Below are 27,295 nucleotides of genomic sequence, written 5' to 3'. Positions count from 1 at the left end.
GTTCCTGTTGCAAGTTAGGGAAAAATTATAGTCAAAATACATTCAGCAAGATCCCACAGATAGCACTGACATAAATGACCAGATAATCTGATTTAGTAAAGTTGTTTGAGGACTAAGCACTGACCAGGACTGCTTTGCTCCCCACTGAATATTGCTGTGGGATCTTTGATGCCCGCCCGGGAAGGAAGACGAGGACTTTGGTTTAACGTCTCGTACAAAAGATGGCATTGCCGACAGTGCGGCACTCCCTCAGTACTGCGCTGGAGTGTCAGCCTTGATTTTGTGCTCACGCCTCTAAAGAGGGACTTAAACCCCCAACCTTATGATGGAGAGAGGGGAATGTTTTTGGAAGGATTTAGATAAGAATGACAGCTGGAACAGATCACCAGGAAAAGTGAGATGAGACCAGGATACTGGACTCATTGGAAAAACTGCTGGACATGGTGAAGAAAAGACGGAAGGTTTGGCATTGTGGGAGACCACGATCAAATAAGCTGGTGGGCCTTCTTCATCCAAACTGATCTTGTGATATAGCAGTTCTGAGGTAAATCATGACTTGGAACGACATTCTGTTCCTTTACTGTCGCTGGATCAAAACCCTGGAACTTGCCCCCTAACAGCACCATTGAGTGCACCTCCACCACATGGCAGCAGTGGCGACTCACCACCACCTTCTCCAGGGCAAATAAGGATGGGCAATAAATGATACCCACATCCCATGAATGAATAATAAAAAAAATCAGCAAAAATCTGAATGCAAATTCCAGACAATAAGCAATTATGTCCCCTTGGGTAAATTATTGTCAATGGGAACTGGCTGCGTACCAGTATTGAGCAATGTGGTTGACTCTTAAAAATGCCCTCTGAACAAGGGCAGTTAGGGATGGGCAATAAATGCTGGCCTAGCCAGGGATGCCCACATCCCATGAACGGATTAAAAAAAACGAGGAAGGTCAAGAGTGGATCTGCACTTGCCACACTTGTCAAATTCCCAGGAGAGAAACAGAGTGGATTGTCAAAATGGCTGTGGATATCCAGCAGCACAGACCTAATGAAGCAATCTTCCAAACATTGTGAGAAGATAGTGGAGGGAAGAGAGGAGATGATCTGTCCACTTGTGGAACTGGGGATTGGTTTTTTGGGTTGTCAAGTTTAATTCTGTGATATGACAATCGGAAATCAGTCTGTCATTCCATCAAGGCTATTGGCAAATAAATAAACTCTACAAACTCTTGGAGAGACTTACTACGATTTCTCTTCTCATCCTTATCCTTGCTGTTGTATTTCTCAGGTCCGGCTAAGTCGGAAACAGCATCAACTTCATCTAGGCTGACTGTGTCCAACTTAAATAGAAATCAAAAGAGAAATCATTGAGTCAATGCCAATACTCATGAATAACACATGTTTATGGAGCAGCTTCAGTTAGCCACTGTGATGGGCAGGATGTTGGATGAGGACACGCTCTGCCACTGCTACACCTATTCTCGCATTCTACTAATTGCCTGAAGGCCAGGACCAGCCTTATGCCTATATATATAAAAACAAAAAGCTAAAAGCTACTGCGGATGCTGGAAATCCAAAACAAAAACAGAATTACCTGGAAAAACTCAGCAGGTCTGGCAGCATCGGTGGAGAAGAAATCAGTTAACGTTTCGAGTCTTCACGACCCTTCGGCAGAACTGAAGCATAGTTAGGAGAAAGGTGAAATATAAGCTGGTTTAAGGTGGGGGGCGGGGGGAGAGAGAAGTTGAGGGTGTGGTGATTGTGGAGATAAGCAAGCAGTGATAGGAGCAGATAATCAAAAGATGTCACAGACAAAAGGATCAAAGAGGTGTTGAAGGTGGTGATATTTGTCTAAGAAAAGTGCTAATTAAGAATGGAAGACAGGACACTCAAAGTACAGCTCTAGTGGGGGTGGGGTGGAAAGGCTAACAAGGTTTTAGTTTTAGATTTAAAAATAATGGAAATAGGTGGGGAAAGAAGAATCTATATAAACTATTGAAAAAAAAGGGGAGGGGGGGAGAAACGGGGTGGGGATGGGGGGAGGGGGAGTTTAAGATCTAAAGTTGTTGAATTCAATATTCAGCCAGGAAGGCTGTAAAGTGCCTAGTCGGAAGATGAGGTGCTGTTCCTCCAGTTTGCGTTGGGCTTCACTGGAACAATGCAGCAAGCCAAGGACAGACATGTGGGCAAGAGAACAGGGTGGAGTGTTAAAATGGCAAGCGACAAGGAGGTTTGGGTCTTTCTTGCGGACAGACCGCAGGTGTTCTGCAAAACGGTCGCCCAGTTTGCGTTTGGTCTCTCCAGTGTAGAGGAGACCGCATTGGGAGCAACGAATGCAGTAGACTAAGTTAGGGGAAATGCAAGTGAAATGCTGCTTCACTTGAAAGGAGTGTTTGGGCCCTTGGACGGTGAGGAGAGAGGAAGTGAAGGGGCAGGTGTTGCCTTATGCCTGCCATGTTTGATAATAATAGACAAATGAGGAGAAGCAGATAAAAATATTAACAATCCTGCAGCTGGGAGGTCATTCAGGATCAAAGGTGCAAAAACACCTCCCAAATCTGCAACATCTAGAGGGACAAGGACATAAGGCACATGGGAACACCACTACCTCCAAGTTCCCCTCTAAGTCACACACTATCCTGATTTGGAAATAACACCTGTTTCTTCAACATCGCAGGGTCAAAATGCTGGAATTCCCTACATAACAGCATTCTGAGGAGCACCTTCACCACATGGGCTCAGCATTGGACATTGGCCCAACCAGTCCACACCAGTGTTCATGCTCCACTTCGGCCTCCCCCTCTCTTTCCCCATCTAAACCTACTACTGTAACCACTTATTCCCTTCTCCCTCGTATGCTTGTCATGTTTTCCCTTAAATTCATTGATACTATTCACTTCAGCTGCTCGCTGTGGTAGTGAGTTCCAAATTCTCACCACTCTCTGTTGAATGACGAGGGGTTGAATTTTATGTGGCCCAGGCGGACATGTTTCCCATGGGGGCGGGCACCAAAATCGGCAGCCTGCCCACCATATTAAAATGAACAATTAAGGGTTATTTAGGGTTGTTATCAAGCCTACTGACCCTGACAATGCACTGCCCATGCCATACCCCTTAAGACTAAACCACCACTCCCTTCCTATCCACTCCCTCCCTTAAACATGCCCCATCTCCCCCACTGCCCCTCTCCCCAACCTTCCTAAATCCTCCCAGCCCAGGATCCTGGACTTACCTGCTCTGGGGATCCATGACCTTGGGTCCTATCTTCATAGCAGTCCCGGCAGTGGCCACTGACACCTTCCTGGTACTACCAGGACTGATGGAGCTGCCAGCCAATCCGATTGGCTGGCAGCTCCAGAGGGCGGGACTTCCACCTCAATGAGGGGAGGAAGTCCCACTTGTTAATCAGCCCCACGCCTATGGGGTTTCAGGGGGTGGGGTTTGGGGGGGTGGCCATGCCATCTGCCCCCATCGTATTCCGCCCAAGCATTCTTCTGAATTGGATTCCTTGGTGACTATCCTATATTAATATCCTCTGGTTACGTTTTTTCCACAAGAGGAATCATTCTCTCTGTATCCACTCTAATCAAAATCTATATTTATTTTAAATACTTCCATTAGGTCATCCCTGAGCCTTCTTTTCTCAAAGGGAAAGAGAGTCAGTCTGTCAATCCTGTCCTGATATGTATATCTGCTCATTCTAATATCATCCTTATAGATCTTCTCTGCACCCTCTCCAGTGCCTTTATACCTTTTTTGCAATATGCGACCAGAACTACATGCAGTACTCTAAGTGTGGTCAAGGTTCAATACAGTTTTGGTATAACTTCCCTAATATTCATTCACTCCCTCTAGAAATAAAGCCAAGTTCTAAACAAGGGCTCACCACCACTTTCTCCAGGACATTTAGGAATGGGCAATAAATTCAAGCCTTGCCAGCAACACCCATACCCCAAGAATGAATTATTTAAAAAAATTATTTGTTGCACATCATAAATATGTTCCAATTTTACAAAATTGGAAAATCTAAGTGCCAGCTACTTCTGGAAAGATACTTTTCTAATTAATTCAAGCTATTGAACACTACTAAGACTTTCTAAACTGTAGCCTTGACGACCAGCTTGCAGTTTATCATAGCTGCTGGGAAAGAGTCAAAGGCACAAGACAAATTTTTTTTCTAACATTTGAAACTCAAAGAGAGTCTAGGTGCTCCCAGGATTGGCCTCCAGACCAACCTCCCATCAATGAAGCTTCTGAACACACGAGCACCCTGCATCATAGAGCAGTTGGGAGGGAGGAGGGGACCTTAATTGGCAGGGCTTCAGGAGGGAAGGATATGAGATATATTTCTCAACAAGCAAATACATGGCCTGTAACAATCATTTCTAGTGGGGCTCTTGGAGATTTTAAAAGACGCTTTCCTTTGACTTGTAGACAGTAAATACACTTCTGGTGGTTATTCCCTGCCCACAATATTCACTGTATGTAAAAGATGTCTTGCTTCATTTTCAGTCACATACCTGTTGATTGATACTCTCATTGATTATCTTATACCAGTCCCCGATAACAGACTCTGTATCGTACTGTATGAGGTAGTCTGAACCCCTTCGGGTTTTCAACTGAAAATAGAAGTACATACTGTTACTATCCTGAGTGTATAAAGCTGAGATACCTGTCTGGAGGCAACACAGGAATTACTTTGTGTTGAACACTCAAGTACAGGAGGGGAAAATTCTTTGACGTTCCCACTCCTGATCACTGGAAAGCATCTCCTATCAGTTTCAGCTGTGAATCCTTCTCCACAGTACTGAATAGCCCAATAACCATCCTCATTTGCACATTGAGAATGGTCAGTTGGATAAGGCACTGGACAACTATGGAATCTCTTTCTAGAACCTTACAAAGGAATAGGGAAAAGAGCCATGGTACAAAAAACTGGGGCAATCTTGTCATTCGTCTGCCATAGCACATCTAAAATTAATCATACAGTTTTATTTATATTTCTGTGGGAAACATTTTGGTTCCAATATACGTCAAAATTTTGCATTTCATGGCCAGGAGAGACCTGAATAAAAAGCAAGAGGGTAGACTCACTGGTCCCGTAATCCCTATCAGGAAAAACATTCGGGGAAACCAGAATCAGGGAATCAGCATTAAAGAGTTGTACCCATTTTTCCAACCTGCTCTTTCTTAGTGGCTGCTTGCAGGGAGTTTGAGACAAGTGAATGTACCCAAACGAGAGGAAAGAATTTGACGTACATTTTGGCTACTGAGGCACAGCACAGTTCTCCGAACAGCCATTCAATTAAGGACAGCGGTCTGCCCAAAGAACTGAGGGTGGAATTTTAGATGAATACCCAATGTCTGAATCCATGATTGGAAAAGAGACTTTAACCTTAAAACAAATGTTTCCGATGCAGCCTGAAAGTGGAGGATAAAGGTTGCCAGTGTTAGGCAAAGATGTTTGCCTTCAACTCAACAGACAAAAAAAAATCCATTTTAATCTCTTCTTTTTCATAAGGTCCCTGTTTCTCATTTAGCAGTTTGCTGGGCAAATGTTTCAATGAAAACTGGGATCATTTGCACCCTTTATATGAAAAGCGCACCTCCTCACCTCTAACACGTTCTTTTTGCTCGATTTGTCCCTTGTTGCCCATCCAATACTTGCTCCTTTCAGCTCCACCGTATATTCAGGTACGAATTGGCCAACTGCTTGTTTCTAGGCAAAGAGAGACATTAGATATGAAAGAGGCTGAACTTCAACTCCTGCCATCCTGTCACTTGTTTCTGTGTGAATTACCCTCTCTTCAGGATGGTGCATTGCTTTTATGAAAAAGCTGTGAATTTTAACATGTCACCTCCTACCTATTGAGTTGAATGATTCACCAAGCTTTTTGACATTCTGCCTGCAGAATACTGTTGGATGTCCCTGACCTGATCTGAGAAAGGGGTGCTTTTTTTTCCTGAGGTGTGTCTGAATTAAGCAGTTTCTAATTGAGGATAATTTTACTTGTGGACAATGGTGTAAAGTGGATGATAGTGAATTGGTCACCATGATTGGTTGCACCAGAATTGCTTTGACATCAATGGGAGAGGAAAGTTGGGTGTGGTATATAATAGTATAATGGTGTAAACACTTATGTTTCAAATGTGGCATTGGTAAGTGTGTTACAGGTGATACTGGATATCAATGAGCCCACTTCTTGGGCCTAAAACAGACAAAATGAGGCCCAAAATCACGTCATGATCTTCCATGCCTGATTGATCCCAGAATTGCATTAGGCAAAGTTTAGTTGGCCAAGGCACCCACCTAGTTGAGGATTGTAGGATCCTGATATGTAATTGGACAGTTTCTAGGTACAAACTCCAATGGAAGCTGGAAAAGTTTAACTAGCAGTTATTAAAGGGGTCACCAGAGGCTGCTGAAAAATAGCCCAAAGGCTTTGAAAATGTTGTGTGTTTTGTGTAGTCAACTAGTATTCCTCCTAGAACCACAAAACAACTGTGGGCCACTGCCAGTCCAGGGCCACCCCTATTCAGTATCACCTCCCCCCACCGGACCCTACCTGAGGGTCTCTAGGAGCATCACAGTTGGCCCCAATTGCTGCCATTGATAACAACAAGCTGCTTCCAGATACCCGCTTGGTGCCTGCAGCCCATCAAGATGAGACCAGGTACTGCATTTGGCTTTGTGCCAGGAATGTGCAATCACTCTGCTGACATGCCATCCATTTTGGGTGCAAGTTCAATTTTTTTTAACCATTAATGTATTAAATTTTCCCTTATTGGTCCGGAGTTTATTTGATTTTCCCAACGGATTACGTGGTCATGAGGGAACAAGTTTTCAGTCATGATGCTCTCGCCATCATAGTATGGGGAAGAGTTTAACCAAGAGTCTTCAGTGTGGGGAAGGCTTGTTGGACCAACTTTTCCTGCTCTCCAATTTTATATGCTCCGAGAGTGATTGATGATGATGATTGAGAATCATGTTCTATATGGGCACCATGGCTACTAACTCCACCTTGTCTCATAAAAGGTTCATAACATAAATCAAATGTTATCTTTATATCTATGGCAAGGTATAACTGTTAATCCATTGCAAAATGGGAAACAGAAAATACAACATGGGAAAAGCTCAATTGAAACCAAAAAGTAATTTTTAACTTTGCTCTGGTAACCTGGTGAAGTGGAATGCCAATGTTGCATTCTGAACCGAATGTCCCTAATCTCAGCAGGCTACCTGTCCTTTAGTGAACTTTCAACTCCTTGTGATCTACATTGTAAGGCTGCCCATTTCCACCTCCTTAATATTGCCTGACTCCATCCCTGCCTCACTCAACCCTTTGTCAACTTCCGACTCAATGATACCAATGCTCTCCTGGCTAACCATCCATCCTTCACCCTTATAAGCGTCAGCTCATCCAAACCTCTGCTGTCCATATTCTATCCTACGTAATTCCAATCACCATTATTACTATCCAAACATCGGCTCCTCCGGTCTCCCAATGCCTCAAATTCCCATCTTCCTGGCTAAATCCACAGAATCCCGCCTTTATTTCTCCAATCTCCTACAGCCCTACAACTACACCCCCCACCCCCACCCAATGCCTCAGTTCCTTTGACTCTGGCTTGTTGTGCAATCTCCCCTGTCCCCCACTCCCTCTTCTCCCCACACTGGCAGCTATATCTTCACCTGCTTGGGTCTCATGCACTGGAATTCCCTCCCTAAATATCTCTTCACCTCCCTTGAACGCTTTTAATCTTCTCCCTAAAACACGTCTTTTTGAGTAAGCTGTAATTGTCCCCCCTCTAATACCCCCTTTGCCTCAGCTTTGTCTGGTTGCATCCCTGCGAAGCACCTTTGAAGTTCTTCTCTATGGGCAGAATTTTACTTTCCCCCATTGGTGGGTTTGCAGGGGTGGGGTAGGGGGGTGAGGGAAGAGTATAAACTTTCTCGAATGGCCTTCCCACCGGATTCCCACCCGCCTCGACCTCTGCAATTTTACACTTGCTTGGGCAATGCCTAGATTGGCCCACCTGCCCTTTCCCCATTTGAGGCCAACTATTGACAACTTAAGGGCCATTTGCAGCCCAGCCTCAATTTTTAGGCTGGCGGGAGGAGCTCTGGGAGCGGGGGAAGCCTGAAAATAAACCGGGTTCAGGCCTTAGGCAGGAAATATAGGGGGCGGGGGTTACTTCCATCAACAGCCTCATTTTAACATTGGACATCCCCTGATAAGGTCTGACCGCTGCGGGGGCTCCCTCATCTCCCCTCCTGGTCTCTCTACCGACAGCCCAACCCCCTCTCTGACCAGTCCCCTGGGCCTCACATCCCTTCCCTGTCCTGAGACCCCCACACTTACCTGGTCCTGGTCTCCCGGGACTTAGGCTCCAGGGACTGCATGCAGTCCGTGTCCTGTCCACCGCAGCTTCTGGTGCTACAGGGACTAGAGCGCTGCCGACCAATCTGATTGGCCGGCAGCTCTCTGAGGTGGGACTTCCTCCCGAGTGAGGGGGCAGAAGTCCCGTCTCCAGCCAATTAATGCTTGTTGGAGCATGAAATGGCTGCAGGGCAGGAAGTAGCCGCCTTGTTGTGCAGCGGGTAGCATTGCTGCCTCTGAACCAGCAACTCTGGGTTCAAGTCCCACCCCAGGACTTGATGGCAAACGGAATTATGTGTTCATAATGTGGCCAAACAGGTTGATTATCAATCTGTAAATCCTTCCAACACACATAGGCGGTAAGAGTGGGAAAGATTCCTTGTCAGTCACGTGATGGAAAGAATGTTAGAGCCTTTCCCAATACTATCCATGGCTCCAGGCTACAACATGCATGTAAAAGTGTACGTTGCCACAGTAACCTGGACTCCTTGAATAAAGTGCACGGCAGTATCAGCGGGGATGTGTTCTCACAGATAGTGGGAAGGGAAACCACCAACTCCCCCCTACCCTGGTCCATGTTACAGGTGCTATATAGAGGCAAGTTGATGATCCAGCTGCTGATATTGATAATGGCAATGCAATTTATGCAACAATAATCAGGTGGGCTTGACAACGGCCAGCCAATCCTTCCTATCAGGTTACAGTCCAGATGGTGAAGTTGAAAATGACTCCTATCAGATTCACTATTCCTATCACAGTTTACGTTTGGGGGATATTCCAGATGAAATCTTGTTACCAGGCTGCCTGCAGACTGATTCTTGGGATCTTTATAAAACGTCAGAATTCCACCTTGCAGCACAGTCCATGAGGATGACCAGTTCTTCCTAAATTAAAACACAAAGGTCAATGTAGTTTGTGTGATATGTTTAAACACACAATGAGAAATGAGAAGCACAATGCTAATCAAGCTGACAGGTTTTGAACAGCTATCTTAAGTATTAGTCTAGGAGTCAGCATGAGTGAACATGAGAGACCCTCGATTTAAACAGCTCCTGTCAGACGCAGGGGGAGGGGAGATTTATTTTTGGCTGCTGGTTCTAGTAAAATCATGAATGTTATGTTGGTTATACACCAATACAGAGCAAAGAAAGGAATCTCTCCTCCTCCTGCTCCCTACCCAAAGACATATTGACTGTTCTTGAGTGCTTGGCAAGGTTTACACTTTTGAACGGGACCCAATGAAGTATTGTTGTATGACTTAAATTTCAGCACAGAAGGAGACAATTGAGCCTGCAGCAGTGCTGGCTCTGCATTGGAGCCATCCACTTGAATTCCATTTCCCTGATCTTTCCTGAAGGATGTTTTGAGTTAGATTTTCCAAATTATCACTTCAAGGTTGCAAGTGTATAATGGAAAATGGCGGGTCCCTGGAGAACTTTCATTACTGGCATGCGGGAAATTGGAAAATCAATCTTTTGGGCTACTGTAACTTAGTGCAACTGAATGAAGTTTAACAGGTTAACTAAAGTGATGAAACCCCATCGGTATTTAGGAGTGTTGGAATGTATTAATTAGAGTGGATAGGGTGCAGCTAATCATGTGATGTTGGTGATACTCAAAGGTGGCTTTAGACTAATCGGTTAATCACCAGCACTCAACCTCCAGGACTTACTGAATGGAAACGTCCTGATTACGCAGAATGAAAAATGCTTGGTGATCGGAATATTTTGTTTTTGAATCTTGAATGGAGAGGATCCAAGTACCTGTGAACTGCACATCCTTGAAGGTTCACTCTGGATGACAGTGCTGTTCACTTACTGAGGGACAGCAGCAATTCCCTGCAAGTTCCTTGATTACGATATATTGCAGTAATCAAAGTTCATTAATAAAAGCATGCACAGTAGCAATGTGGATTAAGGGATAGGTTTTATGGGTTAACATGCCTAGCGCAGAGTATCAGAAGAAAGGTGTGTACATCAGGAAACTAGGCACAAAGGTCAGTATCCTGATTTGGAGAGGCATGAATTTTCATGCATTAAAACCAGGTGTTCTGTGCCCCTGCTGACCAAAATTACCACAAATTGCGCAAAGTTCTTTGCTGGGACACTAAAGAGTAGAACTAAATCCTACAGTCTACATAAAAATGTGGTTGTGCAGTGATGGGCTAGATTGTTCCTCCCAGAGCAGAAAACAGAAATGGAGACTGTTTCCAGATGTGGAACCCAGTCCCACAGGGAAACTGTCACTCATTGTGATTTTCATAGGGACGCCTTCTTAATTGGTCTGGAGACAAATCTGCCATCCTATTAAGGATGTTGGAGGGTCCTCAGAGCTCGAGGGCCAATCAGAGGTCTTCCAACTTCAGAGGAGCACAAGGCTGTATTAGTAAGAGAGAGGGTGTTTCAATATGAGGTGCCCTTTTTCCAACTGTCTTAAATCTTTAATAAGGAAATATATTAAGCAGTCTCAGGGCAGTCTGTATCTGCTTCTACAATCTGACAGGTAAGGAGGGCCTCTAGGTCTTGCTCAGAGCGCTGACCCCCCTCACCCAGCCTGCTGCTGGGTGCCCACCTCCAGGCACCTAAACTGGCCTCCACTGTCTGCGGAGCCTGGAGACTGACTAGAAAATTCCTTTAATTGGCTTCAATTAGGCTTTTAATGACCATGATTGGCCCCCATCACATGCAGGCAGGTAGCCCCACTGGTCGCCTGATCCTGCCTCCCTAAAAATGGCCCAGGGGTGGGATGGAGCTGAGAAACCAACATGCCAGCTACTGCAGCTATTTTTAGCTCCCACCTGCCTCCATTCCTGGCCCCAATGGGGACACTATCCAGCCCGTTATCTCTCTGTCACGTGAAATGCTAACTTCAGTCGAAATATATTTAGTGTTGGAGGGTTTAAGGTTTCATGGGATAGCTTGCCTTTACTGTGAAACTTTACCCTAGCAGACACATGGAACACCACCACCTGCAAGTTCCCCTCCAAGCCACACACCATCCTGACTTAGAACTATATCGCCGTTCCTTCACTGTCGCTGGCTCAAAATCCTTGAACTCCCTCTCTACCAGCACTGTGGGTGTACCTGCGCACTGGACTGCAGTGGTTCAAGAAGGTGGCTCCACCACCACCTTCTCGAGGGCAATTAGGGATGGGCAACAAATGCTGGTTTAGCCAGTGACATCCACATCCAGTGAAAGGACAAAAAACAGTTGGGCCACAGTTACCAGACTAGGGACAGTTTTGTTGTGTGGGGATCGGACTTCAATATGGTGGTTAAGCCAATGTTTAAGACAAGTTGCTATTTGGGAGCATGTACCTCACTCTCCTTATGTCCAGTGGGATTAGTCATTGAGTTACTGAGCCATTCACACCAGCAAGGTTCCAAGTTTGATCCCTGATCTGTTGCAAAGTAGCTAATCTCTGCCAGGTTCTCAATTCTAAACAATACCTATTACTCCCTGTTAGAAGTGAGGGACATCGAATGAAGGCAGAATTGGGCTTGGCTGTAATTAATCATATGTTCAAATAGCCAATGCTCGCATATGAATAACAGCCCGCCAGCATATATAATGCCATAAGGAGCACTGTCTTTGGGAGAAGATTGGAGAGAAGAAAATTAGTGAAGAATACTGAAGCATACAGAAAAATAATCAATCAGCATTTCCTGCATTAAGCTTCCCTACAAGAATCACTGATATCCACACTGTTTGACATTTCCCTGAGGTTGCCCACTGACAAGCCAGTCTCCCAGCTAGAAAACCAGAGCCAGACTATCTACCTCGAACTTTACTTTCAAGGTGAAGGTATCAAAGATTATGGTCGGCCAGGTGGCCCCATGTTTTTGGTGGCTACAAACCAACCAAAAGTATTGGAAATAAAGACTTCAACAATGAGTTGTGTGCGGGGAGTAACTCTGAGTAACAGGAGCAAATGGAGAGTGGGGTTAAGCCCTGGCTAATGTGTGCAAAATCCCGAGTAATGAGAGTAAAACCACTCAGTGATAGGTGTAAAGTTCTGTGTATCAGACTTAAAGTTCCAAGCTATGATAGTAAAATCCCTACTACAGGAATAAAGCCCTGAGGAACAGGGGTAAAGCCTGGAGTAATGTAGTCTTTATTTGAAACACCTCCGCGTAAAGGAATTCTTGGCATGGTGTCACCCTTATGGTATTAGAGACATGTTGGTTGCAATCTATGAGAAAGGAAGGTTATAAATGTAAAAGTCAAAAATACCATTTTAAAACTATGTGCTATTCAGGTTAAAAAAAATTCTGCCACTTTTCCACCTAATTAGGTGAGTGTCAAAATAAAATATGTCAAGAGTGAAATAAAATAAAAAATCTATGGAATAATCGATACACCCAGTTTCATGTCACAGAACTGAAAAAAAACATGCTTTTAAAGAATTTGCTTTTGTCTTCAACTGACCTTATTTACACGGTGAAATAGAGACACATCTGACAAAAGGAAATGCAGGAAGGAAAGAGTCTGTCACAGCGCTTTAATAGCAGCACGCTTATCATAAAAGCCACCTGAACTTCTGTGAATTTAGCCATGAGTTTATTTCCAGAGCTGGTGCAGCTACAAAACCCCACAAAAGTTTTGAGCCAACTCAGAAAGGCTTCTTACCTGATGCGCTTCCCATTATCTGCCACCTTGGCTTTGTTTAAAATTCCAGCTTTGTCCAGTGATTGAGTCTAAACAATGTATATCAAAAAAAAAAGCAAGTGAGTACATGCTGAAATGCAGAGCAAGGAAAGCAGCCAAAAGGTCCAGTCCCATGCTTTTCTTTGCTGCACCAAACTCCCCAGTGAATAGCTGCATTACTTGGTGAACAGAAAATAGCTACAGGCAAGAGATAAATGAAAGCTCAATACATCAGCAGCAATGTTCCTCAAGCCACAAAACATTCCTGCAGTAAATGGTCAGAACCTGCATGATAGTCCCAGGCAACAGCACATTAATGGCTTGAAAAGGCATCAGGCACAAGGTAGAGGTTACACTTAGAAAAGAACCAGGTATAGCTAAAAATCCAGAGATGTAAAAAGATGTCACCAGCAGACAGGATCCCTTTGAAAATACCATGCATATAAAGCATGCTTTGATGGGGATGCAGCTGCATGTCATACATGGGTAATGGGATTAGTGTAAAAGTGCATCAGTGTGAAGAATGATATGGCCTCTCTCACAAACAGGAAACACTAACGTGTGGGAGCAGAATTTCAACACGGTTCCCAAGTGCAAGCTCGGCACTGAAGTCAGACGCATTTCGCCTGTGAGTAACAAATGATGCCTTAAAGAAACAGAAGAGAAGTTAATTCATATCAAAACCGCTCTCGGTCAGCTGCTCATGTTCACATCATATGGCAAATTTGTACCTGCTTGTGGGAATTTTGAAACAGGGTATGGGAGGGCAGAAGCGAGGGTCCCAAAAGCTAAGGACTCTAGTCAAATCCTGAGAGCATTTGGGGATGATTGTTGATTGTATGTTTAAATATGCGCAGGTAGAGGGTTTTAAATGGGGTTTCACTTGAGCACATATAAAGAGACACTCACTGAAACTTTGGGTGGTTGAGTTAGGAGGTATATGCTTGTAATGTTTCACTCTGTAAATAAATCTAAGACTGAGTAAAGATAGGTTGCAGCATCATCCTTCACCAACTGAAATATACCAAAACTTCTTATAACAAAAAAAATGGGAGAATATTTGTCTGTATATTTGGACCACGATTGAAATCTCATGAATGGTCAGCTTGGAAACCTGGGATCTCTGAGAACACAATCATTGTAGTCTCTGTGATATGTCCAGTATTTAGCAAAGTCGCACAGTGGGAATGTCAGGGACTAAATGGAACGAACTGTGTTGCCGCCTTATTCCTGTCATTTTTGAGGGTGTTTTGATTCACTAAAGTATATTTTTTCAACTCTCTTCAGAAACTCAGTAGGGGGATGATGTGAGACAGTTCTGTTGAAACGCCCTGGAATAAATTCCACACACACAGCACCAAAAACAATAATTAGGCATTAACCCAATTCAGCATGGGCTAGATTTTCCATCTACAGTGGACAAATATATATATCATTGCATAATCCCAGGCATTTTAGGGAAAATAAAATCTTACTCTTACTCTGTATCTACTATATTTTGTCTTACAACACATCACACAATACTGATCACCTAATGACTGTACTCAATGGTATGCATCATTTGAGTTTGACTCAAAGTCCATTTTTATATGCCTATATTTGAGTCACAATTTGAATTCATTGTTAACTGGATGACCCATAATTCAATTTTCCATACATAAGTGTACATCTTGTTCGAATGGGATAGTCCCAATACATGTTTTACATTTTAAAACAATTTATTGTTGAAATTGCACCATCTCTTACCAAACACAGCACAAAAATAACATTCTTTAAATGTTCAGAAATGGTTGCCAATATTCTAACCCAATTCAGGCCAGTAACTGATCAATTAAATGGTTGTATTTGAGCCCCCAAGTTCACTGACTTCTTGGCATTTCAGTTGAAATGCTCTGAGAAATTAGAACTACACAGAATCGACTTTGGGTGGCTTCAGGGTTCTGGCCTCTGGTCAATTCTTCCCTTCCTTCATCCCAGTATTGGTAGCCAGGCCATTAGGTGTCTAAATCCTAAGGTCTGGAATTTTCACCTTAAACCTTTACTCCTCTCTCTCCTCTTTTAACAGGCTCCTTATACCCTCCACTTTAACCTCACCTTTGGACACTACGCCTAATGGGCCCGATTTTAACCCATTCAAACCCACCCGCTTGCACAGAGTTAAAATCAGGCCCAATGTCTCTTTCTTTGGCTTGACGTATTTTTTTTGTCTGATTATGCTCCTTGGGATGATTTATTACTTTAAAGTTCCCAAATAAATGCAAGTTGTTAAATGGTCAAGGTGTAGCGTGTCTAAAGTTATAAAAGTAAATCCATTGATCCAGCATTTTGAAAAGGAACATGAACCAGAGAATCTGTCTTGAGCTGTTGCTTGAAACAGGAAATTTCAGACACAGAAAGAGACCATTCGGCCCTCGTATCTGCGTTAGCCAAAGAGGAGTGGTCCAGCCTGATCCCATTTTCCAGTTTTGGCTCATAGCCCTATAGGTTACAGCACTTCAGTGTATATTCGAGTGTTCTTTTAAAGTGGATGAGTGTTTCCACCTCTGCCACCTTTTCAAGCAATGAGCTGCAGACCCTCATCACCCTCTGGATGAAAACATTTCTTCTCAACTTCCTCTAACCATTCTGCCAATTACATTAAATCTATGCCCCTAATTACTGATTTTTCTGCTAAGAGGAATAGGTCCATCCTAGTCACTCTATCTCAGCTCCTCAATTAAATCTCCTCTCAGCCCCCTCTGCTTCAAAGAAATCAACTCCAGCCTATACAATCTGAACTCATAGCTAAAATTCTCCAGTCCTAGTAACATTCTTGTAGATATCCCCTATACTCTATCTAGCATGATTACATCCTTCCTGTGATGTGCTGACCAGAACTATATGTAGTTCTCTAGCTGTGGCCTAACTTGTGTTTTATATAGTTCTAGTCTAACCTTCCTGCTCTTATATTCTATGCCTCGGCTAATTAAAGAAAGTATTCTGTATGTTTTCTCAGCCTCCTTATCTACCTGTCCTGCTACCTTTAGGGATCTGTAAACATGTACTTCAAGGTCCTCCTGTTCTTTTACACTTCTCACCATCCAATAATTTATTGTGTATTCCTTGGCCATTTTAGCCTCTCCCAAATGCATTACCTCAAACTTTCTGAATGAGTTCCATTTGCCACTTTTCTACCCACTTGCCCAGCCCATCAACGTGTCTGCAACTTTCTTTCTCATTATCAACTACACGGCCAACTTTTGAATCATCTGCAAACATGCCCCCTACCCTTAAGCCAAAATCATTTGCATATATCATGAGAAGCGAGGGACCTAGTACTGAACTTGGCAGAGCCTCATTGGAAACAGTCTTCCAGTCACAAGAGACAGCTGCCGACCATTACCTTTGCTTCCTGCTACTCAGTCAACTTGTCCCTTGCCCTTGGAATCCCGAAACTTTTATTTTTCTGATCAGTCCACTATGTCTGATCTTGTCAAAAGTTCTGTCAAAATTCAATTCAAATGCACTAGTCTCATTGAAGTTTTTGAGAAGGCAACAAGGAGGGTCATTCAGGTTAGGCAGGCAAGAACTTCCCTTAGAATATCCATGCTGACTGACCTTGATTGATCCATGCCACTCTAAATGATGATTTACACTGTCCCTTGGAATTTCTTTTCCAGTAGTTTGCCCACGAAAGATGTTAACTGACCTAAACTGGCCTATCCCTTCCTTCCTATTTAAACACTGGTACAACTTTAGCACTCTTCCAATTCTCCGGCATCACACCAGTCGGAGAGGATTAAAAAATTATGGTCGGAGCCTCCACTATTTCCTTACTTACTTCTCTTAGCAGCCTAAGATACACTTCATTTGGGCCTGTCGATTTATCTACTTTTGATGATGCTAAAACCCATGATTCCTCCATGTTGCCTCTTTTCGGGAAGGCTTTCCACAGTAAGTGCCAACTGGGCACTTAATTGGGCAGTGGAGGGCATTCCCCAGGATCAAGGACCCTGGGGGCACCCACCCACCTGCCGAGAGCTGCCAGCCAATCAGAGGCCAGCAGCTCTTCACTGCTTGGCAGCGCCTCCGGGGAGGTGGTGGCTGATGCCGTATTATACCCACCCGAGGATCACTGAGGGGGCACAGGCACAGGTGAGTGATAGTGGGAGGGAAGTGGCGGAGTGGGGTTTGTGTGGAAGAGGGTGGTCCGCAGCAGGGGGCTGGCTCTCAGCGGGCCCCCCTTCCCGATGCCAGGTCCCTCGACCAGGCACTAAGTACCTTTCAACCCCCACCAGAAGTCCACAAGCAACTCTGATGAGGTTTGCTTTAAAGGGGTTCCTGCATGGCGAGCCCCCGAGCCGGCCAATGGGGGAACCCCAGTGATGGCAAGATGAGACCTATTTATAGTGGCCCTATTTATTCCACCCAAAGAGCAGAAGTGAATGCCCTCCTCTCCCATTGCGTGTTTGGTGGTGGGAGTCATTTAATGAGGCAGGAGGGTAGCGGGTGGCGACCTGGCCGCCTTCCCACCACTGCCCTAATTTAGTCCATCGTGGGAAAGCCTATGGATGGATTTCCCGTCCTGCCGCAATTAGCACCCATTTAATGCCAAGCTTCCCTCCAGGTTTCATCAGTGTTATGGAGTTGGAGATGTTTGATTCATATCCAGAAGGGGTTTTGTAGAGCCATGTGGTGAGTTGGAGGGGGGTGTGGTGGTTCTTGAAGGTCTCCATGGATGAGGAGGTCCAAGTTGCGGCTGGCACGAGTTACTTCTCTGCATGTTCGTCGAATGGAGGGAGGGAACTTACCGGGAGGACTGGTAACCACCACCAGAGCAATGAAAAGCTTTTTATGCCTGATAATTATAAGGGATTGAAAGTGAGCTTGACCAGCCCTGGACCAGCTCCCCGCAGAAGGCAGTCTGCACCTCAGAACTGGCCCTGACCCAGTAAACATGGTGATCTCACTGGTGCAGCTGGCATTGTACATGAGCCTGCTGCTCTATGATATTACTGAGGTAAAGTCATGATGAGGGTGGTGTGAAGCGAACCAACCAGACTGACACACTGGCACATGTTCATCTGAAATGTGGCCACGACTGGCCCTTGACCAGCAGCCAGTTTTCAGTGCAAGTATAACGTGACAAAATGGTGAAGTTGTCAGACTGCAGAAGTTGACATGGTTCATGAAGGAAGCATAAATCACAACGTTTGTCAGGGGAACTGGTGAGACGAATTAAAAGCAGAACGCAAGACTAGTCCTTAATTAGGTCAGAGGATAACAATCTGCATCCTTTTCTAAGAGCTTGTAGAAGAAAGGACAAGCTGTCTTCGTTACACCATCCATGCTCAACTAAGGATGGCATCAGATTGAAGGAAAACATGCACAATGCGGCAAAGGTTAGTGGGAGCCCGGAAGACTGGGAAAATTTTGGAAACCGGCAAAGGACGACTGAAAAAATAATAAAAAGAGGAAGGAATTGGAGTATGAGAGAAAACTAATAAAAACTATAAAAACTGATAGTAAAAGTTTCGACAAGTATATAAAAAGAAAGAGGGTAGCTTAAAGTAAGTGTTGCTTAGGGGTCGAGGCTGGGGATTTAATAATGATAAACAAGTAAATGGCTGAGACTTTATACAAGTATTTTGCATCTGTCTTCACAGATACAAAGGATGACACAAAATGCATTCCAAGAATAGTAGAAAATCAAGAGGCAAAAGGGAGGGAGGGTCTTAAAACGATCGCTATCACTAGAGAAAAGATTACTAGGAAGACTAAAGGCTGACAAGTGATGGCCTGAATCCTAACATCTTGAGTGACTGCAGAGAAAGAGGATGCACTGGTTGTAATCTTCCAAAATTCTCTAGATTACGTTGGGGTGGTCCGAGGGGGGGTGGGGGGGGTGTGCAGTATGGTGGGGATAGACAGGAAAGTGGAGTTAAGGGCACAATCAGATTAGCCGGTGATCTTATGAATTGATACAGCAAGCTCGATGGGCTGAATGACCTATTCCTGCTCCGATTTATTATGATCCTATGATTTACATAAATGTGAAGAAAACTGCTCTAAGGTCCCACACACACTTATCCTGATGCCTGTCTGTGTTATATCCCAGCAATAGGGAATGCAGTCAAGATATTTTAGCATATCCATTTGCTTATGTTTGTTCATCATGGTGTGAATAATCACGCTGGGTAATTGACAACTTTACACTGTCTAACCCCAGGTCAAATGTACCAGATTCAAAGAGAACATTCCATCCTGGCTCCAAATATTCAACTTTACCCCAATTTGGCTCCTTTACTGCCTTCACTAAGTAAAAATGGTCATCATCACACATACTAGGGACAGGATTGTCAATAGCTAAATGCCAGTTTAGATTTTAGCCCATTCCCCACTTCCAAAATATATTTTTAATTGGGACCTCTGGGGGCAGTGGCATGGAGGTGGGTGGCCATCAATCCCCATCAGCGACCAAAAATTCCCATGCGCTGTAGTCTGACTGGACTAAACCCACATAGAACTCTTACAGCAAGTAGACAAAACAGTCTTCCACCTTGAGTCTGGATTTAAACCCAGGAGCCAGAGGTGAAAGGTCAGCATCTAACCCAACTGTACCACTGAGACCCAGTCAATAAGGGTTCCCAAGGCTAAAAACTTGCAAAGCTCCATGCAGAGACTCATCACTGTACTCACCTTCTCCTCAGTATCCAAGCGCACAGATAGAACTGGCTTCAGTGTATTGCCATGACGCCAGTTTGAGAAAACAAAATTTCCTTCTTGGTCCACTCCATTCCCTCCACTAAGTCGATTGGAAGGAGTTCCATACTGGAGGAGGGGTGAAAACATCAGTTATTCCTCTTGTACAAACAGGGGAAAATAACCTAAAGAGTTGTACGTGTTACATGTTATGTTATGGTCTGAGTAAATGGGAAACACTAATTTCTCAATTACCCCCTCTGAAGGCACAGATAAACCTTCCTCATGTGGAAGGAAAAGGGTGCCACTCCAGTTACAAGAGGCAATGGGGGTGGTGGAGGGGGTGGGGTGGAGGTGTTGGGGTGGTGATGGATGATGTGCATGAGCACTGAAGTGAAGCAGCGAATCCGGGGTTTCCATGGAGATGCAGACTAGGCTGATCTTAACGGCTGGGCCTCAATTTCCAGAAGTCCCAGCTGAACCCAGCCAATTCCACCAGCAGGCTGTTGGGTGGGAGCGGGAATTTGGTGGCAGGAAGGTGCAACCAGGGACCTGAGAGTCACAACCGTGGTGCCCAGTTTCCTTGTAAAGCCCAGGACAACAGTCCTGCTTTTCCAGGCTCAAAAGGAAGCCTTGGATTAAACTTTACAATTTAGCTGCCTGGGCCTCATCAGGCCCTTGATTCCCCCTTCCAGCACAAAACCATCATTGCTCCCTCACTCCCATCTCTGGCCAAAATTGCCATCAGATCCCAATTGCATCATCAAGATCCGATTGGCATCTTCAGGGAAGAACTCCACCTCCTTCCTGCGGGTGTCCTGCTCAATGTAACCGGTTAACATCAGGACATAGAGGGAAGGCAGTGGGATCAAATTAGGTATGTGACTGTCCTCAGTTTAACTGTGTCCATCTTCTGCCTATTGGTTGGCAAGGGGTGGGGGGGGGGGCGGTGCAAGGGGTTAAATGGGGCTTTATCGCCGAAGTTCATTAACAGTTGTTGTACTGGAAGGTGAGTAGCACCTTTGGAACGGTACTCCAGCAAGGAGTCAATGCCTTGACGCAAGGAGGAGAGATTTTCATAACACTTAAAATAAACTTTAAGCCAGAACAATAAGTGGATAAAACCACAACAAATCAATAGTTCCCAAATGATAACAATGACTATAGTTACAAACTAATCAGTATTAGTGAGGACAACATTGGATACAAAATCTGGTTAAAAAAATAGGACTTTTTTTAAACAAGCACAAGGAGAAAAGAGTACCGGGCAGGACTGGATTGAATCACTAAGACCAAAATATCTGACAATTAAGGTCTGAAATTACCTTCAGGGGCTTTTGCTGAGTGAGAGATAATCAGCACCGGTCAGTTGCTATTCCAAACCCTAGGAAATCTGGGTGATGGTCCTGGAAGATCCAATCCCAGCCCCTTAAACTGCATGGTGATATGACAGGAATCTGTCTAGGCTGTGGCCATTCCTCACAGCAATCCATGCCAATCTTATAGTAGATGAATTAAAATATATTGCCATTACTGTAAGATCCCTACGGTCTAGTGAAAAACCAAAGCACAATCTGCAAACTCATTAGAGCCCAAACCAGAGAAATCCAACCAACAATGTGACTGGATTCTGGGGAGTTTGCAATGGCAACTCAAAAACACATCACACTGGGCAATATGAAGCGCCAGTTAAACAAGGCAATAAACTATAATTTGGACTCATTCGTTAGAATTTTATGCCCCTCCCAGGGGAAGGCTGTATGGCTTGGCGGGAGGGGAGCACCATGCCTGTTGCCTACCCTCCTCCACTAGTATCTTACTGGCAGCAGGGAAGCGTTGGGCAGACCACCCACCTGCCCTTGGACCAATCGAGGCCCTCAATTGGCTAATTAATGCAGAGGCCACCTTACTCTGGAATTTTCAGCAGGGGGAAGGGGGGGTATGGGGCCGCCACCTCTGCCTAAAATTCTGATCGCTTTATTTATTGTCTCAGTGACCTTATGAAGTGCTCTCCTTGTTATAGTAAGAGTTCTTGCTATACTTAGTCTCCCACTAATGGGCACTGATACTCCCAGTGCACAAGCTACAAATCTGCCATGAATCTAAATGTCCAACACCCATCACCTCATTAAATATACCACTGTTGCTTGGCTATCTTCACATACTTCCCTTAGAGTGAACAGCGGGATGTAATGGACGACTCCTCAGGCTGACGAACAATCTGACAGGCTTTGATATAAATGCTCCTTTGATGGCTGGAGACATCTTTATATCAGCCCATGGAAAGGCTAGTCCTAAGCAGCAGGGGAATTTTATGTGCTCCCACAACCCATACAATGAGGATTACCCAGACTCACTAAATGCAAGTATTCCCCAATGGATGTCAACCCGAGTGTGAACTCACTCAGACTGTCTGGAATGGAATTTGAACCCTGCATGTTTTGGCTCAGCAGCGGCAATGCTCCGACTAAGCACAGATACACAGTAATGTGCTGCCATAAATTTTCACATTGAATACAAACTGTCAGTCGACAAAACAGTAATGACTATACAGTCAATCAATTAATGTTGAAGTGAAGTGCTTTGATTCATTCTTGTATGAAAAGGGTTTTTTTTTATTTGTTCATGGGATGTGGGCATCGCTGGCTAGGCCAGCATTTATTGCCCATCCCTAACTGCCCTTGAGAAGGTGGTGGTGAGCTGCCTTCTTGAACCGTTACAGTCCATGTGGTGTAGGTACACCCACAGTGCAGTTAGGAAGGGAGTTCCAAAATTTTGACCCTCATGAAATGCTTTATTTTTAGATACCATCGTAAGTGATCATATAAAGTACCTTGTCTCTTTAAGGATGCAGTAATTAATCAAAGTTCCTTTGCAGCACAATTTCAAATATTTCTGTTGATTCCTTACCTGTGGAAGTTCCCATTCAGATTTGGTTCCTTCTGGATTATAATAATAAAACTTGCCATTGGAGTCAACGTGCCTTATCCACTGAGAGGAATAACACAATACAAATCGAGGTCACTTTTCTAGTAGGAAAGGTGGCAATCTTGCCGAGAATTAACCACTAAAGCCAATGCTTGAATTACTATAAAATCAAAAGCACAAATTCCAAGATTCTGGATTAATACGGAAAAGCGAACTAAGTCACTGAACTGCTCCCAGGAGATTTTAAATGCTGCCGCACATTATGACAGCAACACAGCTTTCTGAATGCCGTGTAATGGCAGCACCAAGCTATACTGCTGGCTCTGCATGTTTTAAAGCAGTGCTCTTCACAAGCACATTCAAACGTACAGGCAGGGGTTCATTAATCAGTGTTTGATTTACAGGCACAGTTTTAAAGGGGCTGTGGAACAGAGGGATCTGGGGTCCATATGTGCACAAATTGTTGAAGGTGGCGGGCCAGATTGAGAGTGGTGAGAAAGGTACACGGGTTCGTGGGTTTTTTAAATAGAGGCATGGAGTCCATAAGAAAGGAAGCAATGATGAACCTTTGTAAAACCTTCCGCCGCCAATGGAATCCTGTGCTCAATTCTGGGCACTGCACTTTAGAAAGGATGTTAAGGTTTTAGAAAGGGTACAGAAATGATTTACAAGAATGATTCCAGGTATGAGGGACTTCAGTTACGTGGATAGATTGGAGAAGCTGGGGTTGTTCTCCTTAGAGACGAGAAGGTTGAAGGGAGATTTGACAGAGTTGTTCAAAATCATGGAGGTGACTGGACGGAGTAGATAGAAATTGCTCCCATTGGCGGAGGGGCCGAGAATCAAAGGAGACCAGTTAAAGGTGTTTGGCAAAAGAACTGATGGTGACAAGAGGGAAAACATTTTTACCCAGTGAGTGGTTAGGATCTGGAATGCACTGCCTGAGAGTGTGGTGGAGGCAGATTCAACTGAGGTTTTCAAAAGGGAATTTGGATAAGGACCTGAAGAGAAAACATTGGCAGACCTGCGGGAAAAGGGCAGGGGAGTGGAATTAGCTGAGCTGCTCTTGCAGATAGCTGGCACCGACACGAGGGGCCAAATGGCCTCCTTCTGCGCTGTAACCATTCTATGATTGTATGATAACGTCAACCAGGAGTGAGCTGAACTTTCCATTCCCTACTGACATTTAAGAGGGCGTAACATTTGTTCTCTGTAGTTAATGGTCCATTCACACAAGGGTGTATTTTACAAATGTGTACTTCTAGATCAAAGCCTCAAGCTGTTGACACTATGTCAGAAGCATGAATTTGTAAAATTTATATTCAAATCTCTACACATAAAGACAGTCTCTCAAAAAACTCAACAAACAGGCCTCATTACTAAATACTTATTGAGAAATTACCCACAGTAGATTACCTGGAAATTGCCATGGGAATTTTCTCGAGCAGAGGGTGGATCTGACCGATTAGTCAATGTAACAACAGGGGAAGATCAGCAGTAACTGGTGGATAAGTGACGTACAGCTTTGACCATTCATACTGGCTAAGAGGCACAGTGCTTGAAATAGATAGCAACCCTTAATGCAATCGTTTCAGGTTCCTTCCTCCACTAGTTTAACAGATGCATAGAGCCATTTATTTTAAATGGGTTAATTAAGGTAGCACAGTAAGGTATATGATTGCATGAAGTGTTGCTATGCTGGTCTCCCATGTTGTCATTTTTAGGCCATAGTCTCTGGGAAATAAAAAACCTTCAGAATGGAAAATGACAAATTTCACATGGTATATGGTACACTACAGCTGCACAAGGACAGGAAAGTGATTCGTACTTTTTCTTGGGTCACTTCACTGGTATAAAGCAGCTGTCCATCTTGGTCCATCTCGCAGGACCAGCCTGGGGGAGTGTGTGGACCTATCGGTTGGTATAATGGCGAGTCCATTAGTGACTGCGGCTCACTGTATTCATCCTGCGACCAGAGGGAAGGCCGCCGCTCATGACCCGAGTGTCCCGGAGGACTCCCCTCAATAAATTCCGGGTAATCCTCTTCTGGAGTGGGAGGCTGAAAGGAAAATATCCAGGGGTGAACTTTCACCATCCATAAAACATCAAACATCTGCTTAACAACGATTAGAGAAATAAGTATAGTCTGAAAAGATCAAATATTACACACGGAATGATGGTTTTGGGGATTGGATGGGTTTATGGCGCCGGCTGCACAGTTCTTTCCTGTTCAAATTTCCATTTCTATCGATCTATAAGGGATTAGTTTCCTATTCTCTTCTGAAGACAGTACCTCTTGTTGGTATATTAGCTCACACACACTGACTGTCCTCCACCCATACCGTCCTTCTGTGCCCAAATATCCTGGCATCATTCACGATGCTCACATGGGCATTCTTCACATTGAGCCTTTAAAGTGTCGCTCGAGTGCTCCATCACGGAAGAGTCACAGACAACACACCCACATTTCCAGCAAGTGTCACAATCAGGAACATGGTTGGCCAATCCCCTCCCTCCCTGAGGGAAGTTGAGACTAAATGAAGCATCTCAACTGCTGCTGGAACTAAGATCAACTAACTCAGCATAAGTAATGAATCAAACCTGATTTGTATGATCTAGTGTGACACTGGCTGGTATTTTTGGGGCATTGGATTTTTAGACAAGCTGAAGGTATTATTTTCCTACCACTTTTCTGTAGCTCGGGCATGTAATAGGTACAATTATGTCACACAGCTGGCGTAATAATTTTATTCATTCTTGGGATATGGGTGTTGATAGGAAGGCCAACATTTATTACCCACCCCATGATGCCCTCGTCAAAATGATGGGCCTTCTTCTTAAAAACTTGGTATGAAGCGAGACTAAACTTTCTTTTAAATCTGTTGAATGTGGTAGTCTGAAACCAGAATCAGGCATTAATGTTTAGACAATTTTAGAACAGGTCTCAAATAGACATAACCCATTTATAAAAGGTTATTCATTTTGTGCTCCATCTGTTTCTAGCTTGTTTAAACAGAATTCATCATGTCAATGCTACTTGTGTTTATGTTCAATGTAGTAGACTTCAGACAAAACTAACAATGACCCTGACATTTTTTCATGTTGGTTCTAAGGTATCAGACTTTGGGTTTTGATATTTAATATTGAGGGTTATGTCTCTGCTTTTTCTTTGGAGAATACTTGTTACGTACAATGATTGATGGGACAACTAATCCAGTATGTGAAGCCCTTCGACAGCTGGGTCCATCAGGGTGGCATCGACAGATGTGACAGTAGTGTCCTCAAACAGTAGACAAGCGTGCTACGTTTCCTATTGGTTGTGAGGCAGTTTGGGACATAAAGGTCATGTAAGACACTATTTTTAAAAAATAATTCTCAGAGTGTGGACATTCCTGGAAAGAACATCTATTATAGTCCATCGCTTGAAATGGTGGTGATGAGGCTTCTTGAATGGCTGCCACCCACATAGTGAAGTTACTACTACAGAGCGATTAGGTAGGGGCTTCCTGGAATATGACACAGTGAGAAACGAAGGGATGGCAATGCGTGTCCGAGTCACAGTGTTGTGCAACTTAGAGAGGAACTTGGGGGTAATGGTGCTCCCATGCCCTTGTCCTTTTAGGTAATGGAAATAGAGGATTTGAGAGGTGCTGATGAAGAAGCCTTTGTGAGTTGTTGCAGTGTATCCTGTGGCTAGTGCAGTCACGGTACACACTGATGGTGAAGGGAGTGGATGTTTAAACCAGACTTACAAAAACAAGCTCTTACTTTCTTCAGTTTCTTTGATATGCCTCTGCCCTCACTTGGGTTCTGCTTTTCTGTCCTCAATAACTGAGCTAATAAGTGCCAAATAATTGGAGAAATATCAAAGTCACTCTGCCCTTTTGTATTCCACTGCCTCTTGCCCACCTCAAAATAAGAGGCAAATTGCTTCACTTTCTTGACCTTTTGAGGGTTTCCAGATACCTATTTCAGAATGTCTGAGGTATTTAAATCTTCATGTGAGCGGCAAAGCAAAGCAGCACTTGTCAAATCAATTCTATCGTCTGAGCCATTACTATATTTAGCAATAAATTACAAAAAGATGGAATCGAGTGATTTACTTGAGGATTAGGGCATCGAGATACAAGAAACATTTTTATTAATTACAAAATTATTTCTTTTATCAGGAGAGAAAATGGTGGACAACCAATACAAAATGCATAGAGCATACAGACGATCCCTCACAGCTCAATCCAGCCATAAAACTACAAGATCATGAAGGGAATTTATAAAGTTACTCCAGGCAAATGTCGTGAAAGATCGAGATGAGTCAGGAAGTTAGGGGATTAAATAAACTGGAGTGTTTTCTTTGAATTTAAAAAGTGCCATGGATTTGTGAAGCAAGTTGGCAGGGGAGGGTCATTAAAGTTGTTAGCATAAAAATAAATCAAGTTAAAACTGGACAGATTTAATAAATAGAAAAGGAGTGAAGAGATTGGTTGAGATGGTGAGAGGTTGGGGTTGGTATATGAAAAGGTGAGGGGCCTGTTAGGTTCAATGGGCTTGTTAGTTCCTAGAAATAGTTCTGCTCTTATTGAATATTTTCAAGCTGTCATTACATTTACCAATGTCCGGCCCCTGGTGCTTGCCCCATCCCCATCCCATCAAAGCAG

The 27,295-nt window shown here is 44.0% G+C and overlaps 1 protein-coding gene across 6 annotated transcripts in view; it reads right to left on the bottom strand.

The window, feature by feature from the left end:
- Positions 1-27,295, bottom strand: part of LOC144668049 (rho GTPase-activating protein 27-like) — a 208,671-nt gene that overhangs the window by 30,398 nt on the left and 150,978 nt on the right. For 4 of the 6 annotated variants that reach the window (XM_078529796.1, XM_078529801.1, XM_078529800.1 and 1 more), the window contains 9 exons: positions 24,469-24,699; positions 22,623-22,703; positions 19,710-19,841; positions 13,591-13,677; positions 13,014-13,081; positions 9,181-9,268; positions 5,618-5,722; positions 4,524-4,622; positions 1,247-1,343 (listed from right to left, as the gene is read on the bottom strand). In XM_078529796.1, the coding sequence (XP_078385922.1) occupies positions 1,247-1,343; positions 4,524-4,622; positions 5,618-5,722; positions 9,181-9,268; positions 13,014-13,081; positions 13,591-13,677; positions 19,710-19,841; positions 22,623-22,703; positions 24,469-24,699 (988 nt within the window). The remainder of the gene's footprint in view (positions 1-1,246; positions 1,344-4,523; positions 4,623-5,617; positions 5,723-9,180; positions 9,269-13,013; positions 13,082-13,590; positions 13,678-19,709; positions 19,842-22,622; positions 22,704-24,468; positions 24,700-27,295) is intronic. The other 2 variants (XM_078529797.1, XM_078529798.1) reach the window with 2 other exon arrangements.

This window comes from Cetorhinus maximus, chromosome 25, assembly GCF_964194155.1.
Source record: "Cetorhinus maximus chromosome 25, sCetMax3.hap1.1, whole genome shotgun sequence".
NCBI lineage: Eukaryota > Metazoa > Chordata > Chondrichthyes > Lamniformes > Cetorhinidae > Cetorhinus > Cetorhinus maximus.
The sequence above is the reverse complement of the archived record's forward strand: the minus strand, read 5'-3'. Positions and strand labels throughout refer to the sequence as shown.